Source organism: Dermochelys coriacea, chromosome 13, assembly GCF_009764565.3.
Source record: "Dermochelys coriacea isolate rDerCor1 chromosome 13, rDerCor1.pri.v4, whole genome shotgun sequence".
NCBI lineage: Eukaryota > Metazoa > Chordata > Testudines > Dermochelyidae > Dermochelys > Dermochelys coriacea.
Window position 1 is genome coordinate 32092020 of NC_050080.1, and position 17144 is coordinate 32109163.

The 17144-nt window shown below is 48.1% G+C and overlaps 1 protein-coding gene across 1 annotated transcript in view; it reads left to right on the forward strand.

Annotated features, from left to right (window-relative positions):
* LOC119842343 (fer-1-like protein 4) overlaps positions 1–17144 on the forward strand; it is a 112086-nt gene that overhangs the window by 36862 nt on the left and 58080 nt on the right. Inside the window, exons 14-22 of the mRNA XM_038370338.2 lie at positions 1166–1274; positions 2201–2399; positions 4973–5093; positions 6245–6345; positions 6890–6977; positions 8636–8752; positions 14183–14335; positions 15021–15204; positions 16083–16207. Of these exons, the coding sequence (XP_038226266.1) occupies positions 1166–1274; positions 2201–2399; positions 4973–5093; positions 6245–6345; positions 6890–6977; positions 8636–8752; positions 14183–14335; positions 15021–15204; positions 16083–16207 (1197 nt within the window). The remainder of the gene's footprint in view (positions 1–1165; positions 1275–2200; positions 2400–4972; positions 5094–6244; positions 6346–6889; positions 6978–8635; positions 8753–14182; positions 14336–15020; positions 15205–16082; positions 16208–17144) is intronic.

Genomic DNA, 17144 nt, shown 5'->3' on the forward strand with positions numbered 1-17144 from the left:
AGTTAAGGCCTAATCTGCACGGAGTAGAGTGGAAGAATTACTTCTTGTGTCTTGCTTACTACACTCCTGCTAATACATCCCAGAATGATGTTCGCATTTTTTGCAACCGTCTTACACTGTTGACTCATATTTAGTTTGTGGTCTGCTATGACCCCCAGATCCCTTTCCGCCGTACTCCTTCCTAGGCAGTCATTTCCCATTTTGTATGTGTGCAACTGATTGTTCCTTCCTAAGTGGAGTACTTTGCATTTGTCCTATTGAATTTAATCCTATTTACTTCAGACCATTTCTCCAGTTTGTCCAGATAATTTTGAATTATATAATCCTATCCTCCAAAGCCCTCGCATCCCCTCCAAGCTTGGTATCATCCACAAACTTTATAAGTGTACTCGCTATGCCATTATCTAAATCATTGATGAAGATATTGACCAGAACTGGACCCAGAACTGATCCCTGCAGGACCCCACTCGTTAGGCCCTTCCAGCATGACTGTGAACCACTGATAACTACTCTCTGGGAACGTTTTTTCAACCAGTTTTGCACCCACCTTATAGTAGCTCCATCTAGGTTGCACTTCCCTAGTTTGTTTATGAGAAGGTCACACAAGACAATATCAAAAGCCTTACTAAACTCAAGATATACCACATCTACCACTTCCCCTGCATCCACAAAGCTTGTTACCCTGTGAAAGGAAGCTATCAGGTTGGTTTGATACGATTTGTTCTTGACATATTGATGCTGTTACTTATCACCTTATTATCTTCTAGATGTTTGCAAATTGATTGCTTCATTATTTGCTCCATTATCTTTCCAGGAACAGAAGTTAAGCTGACTGGTCTGTAATTCCCCAGTTTATCCTTATTCCCTTTTTCTAGATGGGCACTATATTTGCCCTTTTCCAGTCATCTGGAATCTCTCCCGTCTTCCATGATTTTTCAAGGATAACTGGTGACACCATCCTGCTCTTTCCTCTCTGCTGGGTCCTGCCAGTCAAGGCAGCTACTCCTCATGGCCCATGGGATGCAGGCGCTGCTGTGTGAGGGCCATGTCAGCCTAGGCCCCAGACCTGGTAACCATTCTCAGACCTCAGGGCCCGCTGCTCGACCTAGGAGTATTTTTGACATGACCCCGTGACGGTTGGACTGATTGGTGTGTCCTTATTTAGAACTCACTGGGAGTGAAGGAAGAATTCCTCCTATATGCTGCCTTCTTTGAGGTGACTATGATGGACCCCTCCATAGGCTCCAAGCCCGTCCGTTTTGAGATCTCAATAGGTAAATATTTCTGGTGCTTCTGTTTTCTTGAATTAGAAGGAACAAAATGAAAATATTTTGAGCCTCATCAAAATACATTAATTTCCAGACAGATTAGTTCACAGTTCTGGCTGTAAAGTGCCCTAACAGGTACACAAAACTGCACAACATGAATGTCATAGCTAAAATCACCCTCGAGGTTACAGGGTGGAAATTCCTGGTGCAGGTTACAGAGATAAATATTCTAGCTACCTCAGGTCTTTTCAGAATGGATTAGAGATTGTCCAAATTCCCGGGGAACATTCCAGAGTTAGGTTTCGGGGTGGGGGACACTCATGATGGGAGTAGGGGAAAGGGATGTTGAGAAGGAACTGCAGAATAAGAGAGGGGAGTGGGAGAGGGAAATGGGGGAGTGGAGGGAGAGAGAGAGAGCGGCTGAGAAGCTCAATGGTTGTGGAGTGATGCCAGGCAGCTGAGGGCATCAGAGGGATGGGGCAACTGGGGAAACAACCCATGGAAAAAGATTTTTTTTAAAGAAGTCCAAAGTCCCAAACTTCGGAGTTAAGTGAACGATGATGCTAGGAAGCTGCAAAGGCTCCTGCCAGCTTCTGCTGCTGCTTCTCACATGGAGTGGGTTGGGTGGGAGAAGGAAGGGAAGCTGCTGAGCTGGGTTGGGTCCTTCTGAGTCTAGTGAGAGTGTCAGGGGGCCAAAAGGATCCTGATAGTAAAACTGTGAACTCTGAAGAGTAGGAGGAGTGCATGTCTGGCCATCCAGAGTCTCCAGCTTGTATGCATCATATTCTGATGGCTGGACATTAAGGCACTTCTAATGTCGGGAACACTGGCACTTGCTTCTAGTTCTCCAGTGGCTGGACAGTAGCAGTCTGTCACCTCTAGGCTACGGAAGATATTTAGTTTAAAATATGAACAATAAATGTATTTGCAAGGGAACTATGGGAAAGCTGAAGAGGTTATCACCAAAATGCCTAAGAAAACTGTGAAAGGAGAAGGGCCTGAAGACAAACAGCCTTTGCTGGATCCCAGTTCAGACGAGGAGCTGGATATTGAAGTTATGGCCCCGAGTCCAACTTTACAGAATAAGTCCATGACAGAAAGCCAAAGGCCAGAGCCTACCGAATATGACAGGTGAGTCCTCTTCATGGTGCTCGCTCACGTCAGCTCCTTCGCAAAGGTGCTTTGGACTCTTATTCATCCCATAAGGCATTAATAGGTACATGGGTGTAGACAGTAGGGCTCATAGCTGATCATGTTCCACCTAGCCAGCGAGATTCTCTAGTGAATCAGTAGGAGCTGTGGGCTACTCGCTTCCATTGATTTGAATGAACGGGGCCTAAGTGCTTTTGATCCCCCAGCCCTAGATGCCGTACATAGATAGCTAAAGGCCACTCTCCCCAGGAGAGCAGTGGTTCCGCCTATGGTGGCAGAAATGCCATGCTGGGTACATTAAGTGTTCAGCATCTCAAATGCCGGATATGAAGTGTTCCAGCTGAGGGTGGGAGTGGAGGATTGTGGTGCGTCTCTGGTACAGGGAATCCTCCCGAATGGTCAGGGAGATGATTGCTATGGGACAAAAGACAGGAATTTAGCTCTTCCAATCTGGTTTTGGAGCTGTCTACGCACCAGTGTCTGTTGAGCCTTCACCCCAGAGGGGGTTCAGACCAGCTGACTGCCGTAGACACCAGGAGGAACTCAGTCACGTTCCCACTTCTCCTGGCCTCATGGGGCTATTCTCCCATTTTATTGGGTGGGTTAGGCCATCTTAGACTCCACTGAGCTTCATCCTATTCTGTTGAGGCTCCTTTTACTCGTTTGGGATGGCAGAGGACAAATCCTTTGGCTTCAAACCTGTGTTCTTCCTGCGATGGCACAATGTCCATGAGAGAGGAGAATGCTCAGTGCCTTTTCTGCTGCAGGGGGGGACACAGCCTTGAGCATTGCTCTGCACGCTGGGGCTTCACCAACTGCATGCTGCACTTTAGAGAGCAGCTCCAAACCTCAGCTGGTGGAAATGCTCATGCAGCCCTCCTCCTGCCTATGGGATTTGCTGTTGGGGGTTCAAGACTGGTGCCAGAGTCTAGTGTCAGTGGCCAGACAAGCTTGACCCCCAAAGAAGGTTCAGTGTCTAGGGTCTTGATGAAGACAAGTGCCAGCTATGAGGGTCATTCCAGGCTGCCCTGGAGGAGTTCTTTGACCTTCCCTGTTGGGGATGGCTCTGCCATAAGCACTGCATCAGCCCTTGCATCCAGCCCATATGGCAGGATCTCTGAGCTAGATTCATAAAGGTACTTCAGCTCCCTGACCATGGACTTAGGTGCCTAAGTCCCAGTTTTAGACTCCACTGAGGTCCACAAAACCCCCACTGAACTCTGTAGGATCTAAACTCACTTGGTGCCTAAGTCTTCAGGGTAAAAGTTCCATTGGCACCTGTATTTCTGTCTCTGGGTATGCACACTGCTGCCTCCCTTTAGGCATCCGGACACCAGCCTGTCACCTGTCTCTGCCGAAGCCCAGAGCAATCCATGAATCTGAGAAGATAAGTTTTTGCCCATGGGGCCTGATATGTGGGGGTTACTCAGAGGTCATCTGCTGGGTCAGGTCCCATGCAAAATCTGCCTAGAGGAGGTGCCTAATTTTGTGCCAGTAGTTAGAGCAGTCACCTGGGATATGGGCAACCCAGGTTCAATTGCTCTGTCTACTGAAGCAGGGGGAAAATGAGGTCTGAACATAGGTCCCACCCGCTCAGGGGTGAGTTATGGGTTATTCTCATGTGGGGCTCTCCTTAATCTCTCCTGTTGATGTTATTCCACTGTGCATTATAGAGTCACTGGAGAGGGGGACTGAACTCTGGGTCTCCAACCTCACATGGGTGCCCTGACCACTGGGCTATAGAGTCATTCTCTCTCTTGCTCTGGTCCAGTGACGCTAAGGATTTGTCCCCAGTGGAACAGCTTCACAGGAGAGACTGACAGAGCCCTGCATCAGATGATCCCACAGCACAGTGGTTAGAGCAGCCCCCTGAGCACCAGAAGACCCCAGTTCAAATCCTTTTATCCCCTCTGGTGGGTCTTCCACATCCTGCATGAGTGCTTTAACCACTAGGCTAAACATTATCACGTGATGGCGCCCCTCCTCCTTGGCTGTTCTGTGCGGACTTAGGCTCCTACTTGATTCATTCTCACAAGAAACGCCCTGGGCGCCTGCAGCGACCTGACGTCCCAGATCTGGATCACAGAGAGGAGCTTCCCTGCAGCCTGGACTTAGGCACTTCTTTCTCTGAGCGGGACGGGGCTCAGCACTCACTCCTATAGCTGGCATCTCCCATTGGTTAGTACAAGCAGCTCCTGCCTAGCATACTGGCTGCTGTGAATGGCATTCTAAGGCGCCTGTTTCTCCCCATGCATTATACAGGGAGCCCAGGTGCCTGATTCAGGCTTTGAGGATCCCAGTGTGTTCCTGTGATTTTCTAGGCACCTGAGAGCTCGGCGCTGCAATGCTCAGCGTCACCACGCCTATGTCCCTTGTGAATCTGGGCCTCTCTTCTCAGCACTGTGCTTCTTTCTTGGAGCTAAGGCTGCAGCAGCAGAGCCATGCATCCCATGGCTTGGTTCCCCAAAAGCGACTGACATGTATTAGGATGGCTCTGAGGCTGCTTCAGTCTCTCAGTCTGAGTTGTAACCTGCTCTGCCTGCTGCTCTTAGTTCTTACAGCTGCCTGTCCATGCTGCATGAGAAGCCCTGTGTGTACGTCTGGAGCTATTGGGAAGATCACACCTGGAGGCTCTACAATTCCAACTGGATTGTCAAAATAGCAGAGCGTCTGGTAAAGTATCACAGTGACTGGGAGACCCCACTGCTTCCCCTCGCACTGCTTCCTCCTGTCGCTGTTTCTTGGGCTTACTGATTTCTTTGAGGTTTATTTTTTGCAATTTTTGAGTTTTACGTAGATGTCCAATAATTGGGGGTGTTTGGGGCTTTCTCTTTGTATGTGCTGTAACGAGTAATTGTATCTCACATACGTGACTCCTGGCAGTAGTGTATACCGAGAGTGCAGTCTCTTTGTAAAGTTCTGCAGTGTGCTTTAACAGAGCACTTCTTCAAACAGCACTACATTAAAGTGCACTAGGCAGACTTCAGTGTGCACAAGCAGGTTCTACATGGGCCAATTAATGAGCCACAGGTTGCTGTAGTCAAGCTCTTAGATACAAATAACCATTTCTGGTGTTTTCCCAGTGTTCATTGGAAAAACACTGGTTTCATTTTGTTTCAGGGTATTTCATTGGTGTTTATCAGTTAAAACAGAAAATCGGAAGCCCAAAGCATGTGTCGTTAATCTGTCAGGAGTTTAATACCCTCCTCCCCCTGTGAGCAGTCAGAGCCTCTTGCAGGATTGAGCTCTGGCCACTCATATGCATTTGATCATGATAAGTACAGTATGTGCAATATTGAGATGGTGGGAGCTGGATGCGCTGTTCCATGGTCTTTCACATTCTCTTTTTCTTTGCGTGCGAGCAGTCTGCCATCTTTGGAAACATGCTGCATTGTTGTGTTTTGTGATGCAGGTTCTTTGGGGGAGCTGTTGCGAACCACAAAGGAACTTGTTTTCAGCCTTAATTTCTCTAATTGGAGTCAATACTTACTTAGGGCACAATTGCTTCCTGGGAACTGGGCATTGGTGTTTGGGCTGAGAAATCTGAAAGAGGTTACCTATGTGCCATTTGTGACCACTTCTGTTCCAGGACTGATTTATGGAGTGTAACAGGTAACACTCATATACCCGGTTTCCATATCACTGATTCTCCTCCAACAGGAAGCTGACCTGCAAGGCCCTAACATTTGCTACCTCTTGGCAAAGGGGCCCCAAGATTATTTTAGGCAAATTCTTCAGGGACTTGACATGAAGGCACTCCTCTCCCTGCTGCATGTCTGCACTTGCACCCAGGGATAATGTGAACGTGATGCTTGTCTCAACAGGAACATGGACTGGATGACGTGGAGACACTCCTGAGGAGGCCAAAGTCTAAAGCAGAAGACAGACTCAAGCAGGTGCTGGAGGAGTTTGTAGCTGGATGCAGGTTAGTGAGTCTCTGCTTCCTTTGGTTTCTTTCTGAACTCTTTATTTGCATGTCAGTGAATGTACCCGGACACCACACTCTCCCCAGACCTCGCCCAGCCTGTTCTGCCCCAGTCACAGGTGTAGGCCAAAACCCATAATTTTTCAGTCACAGTTAGAGGTGTATCGAAATGTCCCAGAACTTGGGATCAGATCATACTTAGCTCCAGATCCAAACATTGTGGTGAAGGCTCATCACTAGTTATATTAACTGGTTGGGAACCTAGTGTGACCAACTATGGAGGATACAGCACTGGTGAGTTCTAGGTAATCATCGGTGTCTTTAAGAACTGAAGCTTGGATTCACAAGGTCCTGTGTAATGCACAACTCAAATGCTGCTAAGGGCTGTTGGTGGCTGGAGAAGGAAAAGCAGTTCAGAGGGAGGGGGGATGTTAGTGGTTTCCCTTGAAATGCATTAGGTTCATGTTTTTGGAGCCGTGCCCTGCCTGAGGGATGTGGAGAGCGTGGTCCTGGCTCAGGGCTCACAGGCTCTCTCTAATCACAGGCAGTATTCACTGAATGTGGAGAAAAAACCAATGACACGTCCAAACAATCTTGACAGATGTCGGCTGAAATCCCTGACACACAATATTGTAAGTGGGGTAGGGTCTATGGGGTTGAGGGAGGGAGAGGCTTTGGGTGGTCACTGGCTCTGAGAGGAGTTTGGGGAGGGGGACAAGGTAGAATTGCCATCATGGGAGATGTTTAGTGCCTGTTCTGCTGAATCTGAAGGAACTGTATGTGTCTGCATGGCCATTGTTATGTGCCCATCACCGCAGCCTCCTTCTTGCTGTTCCTGCAGCCAATCCTTGGGACAGTTCTGCACAGGTGTGTGGGTCTGCCCACCTGGAGCGCCCTCGAGACTGATGGGGCTTGGCTGTCTGGAGCAGCTTGCAGGATCGAGACCTTAGCCAGTAAAACTGAGCTACTGCCTGTCTGCAGGAGGCTATCCCTTTACCTGCCCAACTCAAGATAATCCCTAAGTAAACTGCTAAGCCTCACTCTGTGCCCTGAGGGGCGGTCACCTTGCAGAGAGGGGTGGTTCTAATGCCAAAGGCTCTCTGTGACAATAGCTAATAGAGTCTGTGGATACCGCCCCTGTTATGCCCCCCTTACTTAATAGGAGCAGGCATCCATCTCCCCATGGATTCTGTCCTGGGTAGGGGCTGGCCCCAGATGCATTAGAGGAAGTTGCCAGGCTCCCCACAAGGGGCAGTTCTTCAGTAAGCATCCCCAGAGGCAGTTTGTTCTGTGGTTGCGTTATGCCCCGTACTGATTTTATCCTAGTCCATGTGGCTCACACATGTAAACATCTGGGTCCTGTGCATCCTCGTTTGGGGCAGTGCCTGGAACCCAGCCCAGATTCCAGAGGGCTCTGGAATCAGCCCCTGGAAAGGGGAGCCAGGGCAGCTCCTGCAGCTGGCAAAGGCCTCGGGAAGCATGCCAAGGGGAATGTGAGAGGTGAGGGCCCCATGACTGCCCCCCTGCTTCTTCACACACTTGCTCTCACCCTGCCCTCCTCCATGTCCATGAAGAAACCCCTTGCTCACCTTGCACCTGCCCAGGGAGATCCCACTCATCCACTCCCCACCTGCCCAGGGAGGGTTCCCCCTGCCCACTCCAGCTCCTGCTGCTGTGCCCATCATACTGACATTCTGCAAGCTCTGCTGCCTCAGGAGTCCCGAAACCCTAGTGAAAATGCAGCCCTCACAGCCTTTCAAACACTCATTGCTTTTACACTGTTCTGCCCCACTCAGCTCGGCTGGGCAATGTGGGGCTGGGTTCCTGGGTGCGGCTCAGTGACAGACTCAGTGTGGGGGTGTGGCTGGGCTGTGTGGGGCTCAGTTTCAGCGACAGGCTCAGTGTGGGGGTGTGGCTGGGCCGTGTGGGGCCGGGTTTCTGGGTGCGGCTCAGCGACAGGCTCAGTGTGGGGTGTGGCTGGGCTGTATGGGGCTCAGTTTCAGCGACAGGCTCAGTGTTGCTAATACATTGCTGGAAGTTGTTGGTGATGATAGTTTCGAGGACACCTGTCCCTGCTCCATGGCTGCTCCTGTTCCCTGCCTGGTGGGAGCCATGGGGCTGGTGAGAACTGTGCTGGAGATGGACCTACAGGCTTGGGTCCACCCCGCTGAGCACAGCTCCTCAGACAGGCCTTGATGTGACCACATGGCCTTGGGATGCTGGTGTCTCTGGCCTTCTTGGTGGGCGTCAGGCGTACTGCAGGCGTGTGACGGGCATGCTTGGTGTTCAGATCCTGTATGCGAAGCAGGGGCTCCGCGTGAGGAGGCGGCTGACTCGAGCCAACGTGAAGGAGAAAATGAATGATGCAAAGAGAATCCTAAGAAAGCTGCGCTCCCTGGCTAAAGAGGTACAATGTGCGCTGGCCGGGACCCTGGGCACCCCCCACTTCTGGGCAGGCAGGCGAGGGGGGCCAGGTCCCCACTGGCTGGGCGAGTGGAGACTAGGCTCTCCTTCTCCCCTACCCCCGTGGATGGGCGGGGGCTGAGCTCCCTCTTTCCCAGTTGAGAGGGTGGGGGCTGGGCTCTCTCCCTTGCTAAGCAGGTGGCCTCCCTACTCTGAATTATTTTTTCCGATTGTAAACACTCCTGTGAGCTTGGGGTCAATGCCAGCGAGAGACCAGGCAGCTGTGGCCATACCTGCTCCCTTGTAGCTGGACCCTCACCCCGCTTGGGAGGTGTGTAGAGAATGTTAGATTATATTATACTGCTCAGCCACTAGGTGGCACCGTCTCAGACCTTATTGACACTCACAACAGCCATTCCTGGCAGTGCATTAGTGTCTTAAGGGTGAACACATCCCTGGTGCACCTCTGGGGGTAGGAAGCTCTGTGGCCCGTCCATATCTGGCACAAGAGCCTGACATATTAGTAGCAGCCCTGTAACCTGCTCTGTCCAAGGTGTACGTGATAGAAGATGATAGAATAAACGGTTCTAAGTGATGGAGAAATAGTGGATCTGCTGTGATTTGTGAGCAGAACCTAATGATCCTTGGCCTATATGTGACATTGCTGCTGTCTGTCCCTGCCAGGCCTGGTCTGACACACAGTCAAATCCCGGCCATTTGGCAGCAGGGCGCTTGAACAGGGAGACAATCTCCAGTTCTGCTGTCTCAGGGTCTCTCCCCCGGAGGAGCTGTGTTGAGCACGTTCTGCGAATTCTGAGCTTTCATTTAAAACAATTCTGTTTCTTTTTCTGTAGCAGAAATTTGGGCCTTTCTATATTCAAAGTTTCCTCACAGTTTAGTTTTAATCAGTTTACAAAACTAATTCATTAAACCGGTGAAAACATAGTGTGGATATTCTTAATTGGATTAAAACTAGATCTTCCTCGATGTAGGTCTTAATTGATTCTTTACTGAATTAAGCTAAATTCATATAAACTAGGCTTAATTTGGGTTGTGTGTGTCCCCGGTGGGTATTGCATGGGTTTAACTCCCTTGGTTTGGATTTGCACCTTCAGTGATATGGATGCAGCTTTGAACACAGATAAGGTCTACTTCTTCACAATGTTAACTAATGAGATGCTGCCCTGTTAATCCAGCCAGTAGAGAGCTGTTCCCAGCCAGCAATGAGACAAAGGCAGGAATTTACTTCCTCCCTTTCCTTACCTCAATGAGATGTGAACTTCAGCACCTGTCAAAGCCATCTAAGTGCTAGCACCAAGCACGGTCTGTCTACCTACAAACGGACTAATTTCTTAAAACCAATGTAATTATTTCTGTGCCGGTTTGTGTGTGGACACTAATTTCAGAATAAAAGGGGCTAATTAGCAAAGGGGACTTTAGTTGGTTTTATTCTGAAATTAGTGTCCACACACAAACCGGCGCCAAACTAACTACATCGGTTTTAATTCACACACTTTTCGTTGTTTTATGCAAGTTTGTGCATAGACCACACTGCTGAGGCAACCCTTTAAATGTCCGTTTTTCTTTAAAGTGTCCACGGAGGAAACAACTAGTGTGTCCTTCTTGTGTTTCTCTCTGAGGAGTGAAAAAAACCTGGAAGATTTTTTTTTTTAAAAAGGTTGTGGTTTTTATGTTAGAACTGTCCATAAAAGGCTGGAACCTGAGCAATTAAGAGGGGGAAGAGGTTTTTTAGTTAGTGTTTAAAAAAACCTCTCTTCTTTGTTTGTCTCCATAGTTGCCCAGGTTCCCCACTCTGTGCCTGTGCCATACATTTACAGTACAGTTTTGCACTGCAGCGATTTCACAGGACACATTGTCTTAATGTAACCTTTCTGCTAGGCGGTGTCAGCAGCAGCAAGGGCCAGGCCAATATCTAGGGGTTCTTCTTAACATTGCAGAACAGAACTGGCTCGAGCCCCAACCCAGAAATCTGGGAAAATTACCCTCCCTCCCACCCCGGGCATCTCTGAAAGACAATACTTCCCCGCTTACAAGCACTGAGTCTGTGTATAACAACCCACACCCCCCACATTCCTTTAGGAAAACATTGCAACAATAATTCAAAAGCATGTAAACCATAAGCAAAAAGAAAAGGAGTACCGGTGGCACCTTAGAGACTAACAAATTTATTAGAGCATAAGCTTTCGTGAGCTACAGCTCACTTCATCGGATGCATTTGGTGGAAAAAACAGAGGAGAGATTTATATACACACACACAGAGAACATGAAACAATGGGTTTATCATGCACACTGTAAGGAGAGTGATCACTTAAGATAAGCCATCACCAGCAGCAGGGGGGGGAAAGGAGGAAAACCTTTCATGGTGACAAGCAAGGTAGGCTAATTCCAGCAGTTAACAAGAATATCAGAGGAACAGTGGGGGGTGGGGTGGGAGGGAGAAATACCATGGGGAAATAGTTTTACTTTGTGTAATGACTCATCCATTCCCAGTCTCTATTCAAGCCTAAATTAATTGTATCCAGTTTGCAAATTAATTCCAATTCAGCAGTCTCTCGTTGGAGTCTGTTTTTGAAGCTTTTTTGTTGAAGTATAGCCACTCTAAGATCTGTGATCGAGTGACCAGAGAGATTGAAGTGTTCTCCAACTGGTTTTTGAATGTTATAATTCTTGACGTCTGATTTATGTCCATTCATTCTTTTACGTAGAGACTGTCCAGTTTGGCCAATGTACATGGCAGAGGGGCATTGCTGGCACATGATGGCATATATCACATTGGTAGATGCGCAGGTGAACGAGCCTCTGATAGTGTGGCTGATGTGATTAGGCCCTATGATGGTATCCCCTGAATAGATATGTGGACGGAGTTGGCAACGGGCTTTGTTGCAAGGATAGGTTCCTGGGTTAGTGGTTCTGTTGTGTGGTGTGTGGTTGCTGGTGAGTATTTGCTTCAGATTGGGGGGCTGTCTGTAAGCAAGGACTGGTTTGTCTCCCAAGATCTGTGAGAGTGATGGCTCGTCCTTCAGGATAGGTTGTAGATCCTTGATGATGCGTTGGAGAGGTTTTAGTTGGGGGCTGAAGGTGATGGCTAGTGGCGTTCTGTTGTTTTCTTTGTTGGGCCTGTCCTGTAGTAGGTGACTTCTGGGTACTCTTCTGGCTCTGTCAATCTGTTTCTTCACTTCAGCAGGTGGGTATTGTAGTTGTAGGAATGCATGATAGAGATCTTGTCTCCCACCAAGGATCTACAACCTATCCTGAAGGACGAGCCATCACTCTTGGAATTAATTTGCAAACTGGATACAATTAACTTAGGCTTGAATAGAGACTGGGAATGGATGAGTCATTACACAAAGTAAAACTATTTCCCCATGGTATTTCTCCCTCCCACCCCACCCCCCACTGTTCCTCTGATATTCTTGTTAACTGCTGGAATTAGCCTACCTTGCTTGTCACCATGAAAGGTTTTCCTCCTTTCCCCCCCCTGCTGCTGGTGATGGCTTATCTTAAGTGATCACTCTCCTTACAGTGTGCATGATAAACCCATTGTTTCATGTTCTCTGTGTGTGTGTATATAAATCTCTCCTCTGTTTTTTCCACCAAATGCATCCGATGAAGTGAGCTGTAGCTCACGAAAGCTTATGCTCTAATAAATTTGTTAGTCTCTAAGGTGCCACCGGTACTCCTTTTCTTTTTGCGAATACAGACTAACACGGCTGCTACTCTGAAACCATAAGCAAACACCCACCCCACAGTACATTGGGCAATGTCCTTTGCCTCAGTTTGTCACCTTGCGGTATGAAAGTCTGATGGACGAAAGTCCCTTTAACATGCCAGTCCCCTTTCCCTCCGCTGCACACAGTGGGGTGTGTTCATGTGGGTTTGTCTCCCACCCATCAAGGGAGGGCCATTGAACAATGCCTCTTGCTGCTGCTGTCCTTGCTGCTCTCTGCCTCTGTCCACTACTGCCGCTGTTATCTCTGCTGCTGCTTGCTGGCACTGCTACAGTGCCATGTTCTGAGGTTCTACTGCTTAGCCCAGCTCTTAGTGATTTCACTGGTGCTGCCTCTGCCTTGTCTTTCACTGCAACTCTGGCCCCACACCTGGTCTCAGGCTCGGCCCCTAGACCTGCTCATCAGTGATGTCAGCTGTGGTGACCACTGAACAGAAACAAGGCCTCTCAATTGAGTCTGATCAACTCCATTTTTAAACACTGGAGAGAGAATGTTTCAAGTGGTCTCTAAGAGCATTAAACAGAGTGTTCTCCCCCCCCTCTAACTTTCACTTGAAGTTGGCACCCCGCCCCTGTGTAGCAAGTGATGTTCAAGTTAGGGTGATCCCCTCAGTCAGGGTAGGCTAAGCACAGTTCTTCTGCCTATTGCTCCTACAATAAGGACTCCCCCTGCATTTTAACCCCAAACAGCCCAAACCGATCACATTGGCAAAGCAGCTCTGACTGCTGAACACCTAGGCAGAGTGGATGTGTTTGTGCAAATACGGTCTGCTCCTGAAGTCTTTTCCCTCAGTTCATCACTAGATGGCAGAGGAGAGCTCATCTGGCCCTGGCTCACATTAATATAAACATGCCTTCAGTCACTAACACTTGAGAGAAAAGATTCAGTGTCCCATTCATCTGAGGGCACAGAAAACTCTCACTCCACCGCTCTGATCTCCCAAGGAGTCTGTCAGTGAGAACAGAGAAGGTTGGATATTCCAGATATTTTTAATGAAAAAACAAGAGCAACACAAGAAATATACTACCCTATGCAAAACTCTTTGCAGGTCACCTTTAAAAACTGCCAGGAAATTAATTGCAAAAACCTAAGATAGGATACACATTTTAAATGTCAAAGTCAGGAAATGCAGAAGTGAAGTTCACTAAGCAACATTATCTTTGTATCTTGTATATTACACCTACTAAGAGAAATATCATGTATTACAGGTTTCAGAGTAGCAGCCGTGTTAGTCTGTATTCGCAAAAAGAAAAGGAGTACTTGTGGCACCTTAGAGACTAACAAATTTATTAGAGCATAAGCTTTCGTGAGCTACAGCTCACTTCATCGGATGCATTTGGTGGAAAAAAGTGTTCTCTCCTCTGTTTTTTCCACCAAATGCATCCGATGAAGTGAGCTGTAGCTCACGAAAGCTTATGCTCTAATAAATTTGTTAGTCTCTAAGGTGCCACAAGTACTCCTTTTCTTATCATGTATTACGTAATCAAGATTTTCAAAAAAGCCACCTAAAGTTAGGCCCCTAAAGCCACAGTTAAGCACCTAGCAAGTGACTTGATTTTCAAAAGCGCCAAGCACTCAGCAGAATGGGAGTTTTGCCATTAACTTTGGTGGAAGCAGGACTGGATCATCTGTATTCCCTCATGGGGACATTCTCTCTGAGACTCTGCATTGTCAATATCTTCCAGCCCCAGTGCACGCTCCCCGATGTCCTACTCTGGATGTTCAGCAATAATAAGCGAGTGGCATACACAAGAATTCCTGCACAGAATGTCCTCTACTCTGTAGTAGAAGAGGAGAAAGGCAAGGACTGTGCAAAGATCCAGACCGTCTTTTTAAAGGTAGAGTTTATGTAAAAAACCTAACCATATTCCTGCTTATTTCACTCCATGTTCGTCTCCCTTCCTTCTCCAGCTCTAATTATTGGTTCTGTATCTGAGAGAGAATGTGTAAGACTAGTGAAAGCCAAACAGTCTAATTGCATAGTGAGAATACTGTTCGTTTCTATACCAGGTCTAAACAAGTGAGCTCCTGGACTGGGTAAAAATTTTCTTGACTTCTCCTCTCACAGCGTGGTTGTTTTCATTTAGAAAAAAAACAGCAGAAAGCATTTGGAACGTTTTGACATGGGAACATTTCATCATTTGCAGAACAGAATGTTTTGGTTTTTGTTTAGAAACCACTTCATTTCAAAATTTCTTTAATATTGTAAAAAAGGTAGAATCGGAAGGAAATGTTTTGATTTTATGGAAACAAAATATTTTGATTGTGAAACACATTTTTTTAAAAAATTTTGTTTCATGTGAAGTTTTGAAAGTTTTGGTTTCCTTCTGAAACATAACATTTTTTTGAGATTGTGGAATTTCCCAAGAAACAGAAAATTTGGTCCCTGCCCAGTTGTCCTTCAGACCCACGTGTAAAGCTGCAGGCACAGTGATGGTGCACTTCTAATCACCGGCGTGTGATATAGTCTCTGATGGCCTGTGGGTCTGGATGGGAAGTAAAACTAACATTCTGCGCTCCAAGGTCCCAGGGTCACACACCGGGGAGATCTTTGCGAAACTAGAGATCTATATGTGGCTGGGGGTGACCAAGTATGTGAAGAACAGCACTGCAGAACTTCCCGAGGAATTCAAGCCCATCTATGAGAGCGGCCAGCAGACAGAGCGGCTTCCAGCACACCTACCGCCCAGCCGGCTCAGCAGGGACGGTGAGCACAGACTGCCCTGGTTACTCTACAGTCCCACTGGTGTCTAAAGTGAAAACAAATGAGAGAGCGGTGAGCTGAGTGAGTCCTGCCTGGGCACCTGGATGTGGGCTCCGCCAAGAGCCTTTTTGGCTCGCAGAACGTGTGTTTGCCACAGCATCATTTAGAGTGCTGCCGTCTCCTTCTGTACGGATGGCATAGACCTGCTAGCATGGGGGGCAGAGAGAGCAGGGCACCTCAGCCTGCCATAGACAACCTGTGTCCCTAGGGCAGTGGTTCTCAACCTATTTGCCATTGTGGTCCGCATCCAGTACTACCTCTACGGCCCTGAGGATGTCACGTGGGCCACAGCTCTGTGCTGATTGGGCTGCAAATGGCCTATGGGCTGCAGGTTGAGAACCACTGCTCTAGGGTTTAAAGTTCTGGCAGAATGTCACAGGGACCCCCCAGTGAGAAAGGGTCACTGTGACTTCATAAGCTACTGGGAAGTCGCTGGCTGGGTCCCGATTTCTAGGGTGTGTAATCTGCTCAAGACCTGTCCAGTAATTCACTGGCTTTGCTGAGCCCTGATGCAGCTCTGAGGGGCACATGTTCATAGCAAATCACTCCAAAATTAACCCCCCAAAGACTCCAGAACACTAGTTGTCACTGGGGACTAAGAAATTAACCAAAAGTGGACTGCCTAGCCCAAGCTATATTGAGATATACTGATCCAAAGCACTTCAGCAGATACCTGTAAAGGTGCTGTCCCCTGCCCTCCTCACCTCTGAGGGCCACCCCCTCTCCCTCTGGGCCTGCCTAGAAACTCTCTCCCAAGAGTTCCAAGGGCATAACTACTCAGATCTCATAGCAGCTCAGTGATTTCTGCTTCTCCTTGCCAGACTTCAGTTACTTCCAGTTGCGAGCCCACTTGTACCAGGCTCGGGGGATCCTGCCTGCTGACGACAATGGCCTTTCAGACCCATTTGCAAGAGTGGTGTTTTCGACTCAGTGCCAGACCACCAGGGTAAGGTCTCTCTGGTCCTACTGCAGCCCATTTCCTTCACCTCAGGAAACACACCTGTGGACCAAGCCAGTTACTGCTTGCAGTGTTGGAAGCTGGCATCACAGGAGGAGACTGTCCAATTACCTGACTCCAGATGTGGAGACATTTTCATGCCCTCTGAGTGTTGGGATTTTTCTCTGAGACTTTCCACACTCTGTTCCCAAGGAATCAGCTCAAATCCGGACTCATCGCTGGCGGTTTTTTATTGGCATATAGCAGTCCTGCGCTGAGGGGATGGGGGTAGGGGTTTGCCAAAGCACACAGAAATCGATCGGATTGTATACCTATTCTAAACCAAAGTGACTCATGCACATTCCCTGTTACATTTATCACACTTCGTAATTGGGTTACTAATTTTGGTAACCAATCCCTGCACAGATCATGAACTGTTCACAAGCTGCTAGTAAGCAAAGCTGCAGATTATCATGTGTCATTCTTCTTACGCTTTCTTTATCTCCTAGCCACAGGCTATTTACAAGGCCACCTGTGAATCTGTGGCTTGTCCACTTTCCTTTCATTGTTCGTGCCAGGCTTGCACTGAGCAATGTGAATATTTAAGGAATCTTTGGTGACAACAGTTGTATCTGAGGGAGACTGGCTAATGCCCAGATCAGCCCCCAGAATTCTCTTATCTCCTGCTCTTGAAGGCATTGGCCATGCGCACACTGCACTTAGAGGGGTGTGTGTGTGTGTGTGTGTGTGTGTGTGTGTGTGTGTGTGTGTGTGTGTGTGTGTGTGTGCGCGCGCGCGCTATAGTCCCTCTCGCCCTGCTTTGGGGAAGGGATGTCTGCAGCCTCCCTCTCCCCCTTCCCCTCCCTACTGCTTCCTTAAAGGGCCATTGTAAGTATGAACTTGACTGAATTCAAGAGACTCTGCTGAGCTCTATTAATCCTGATCG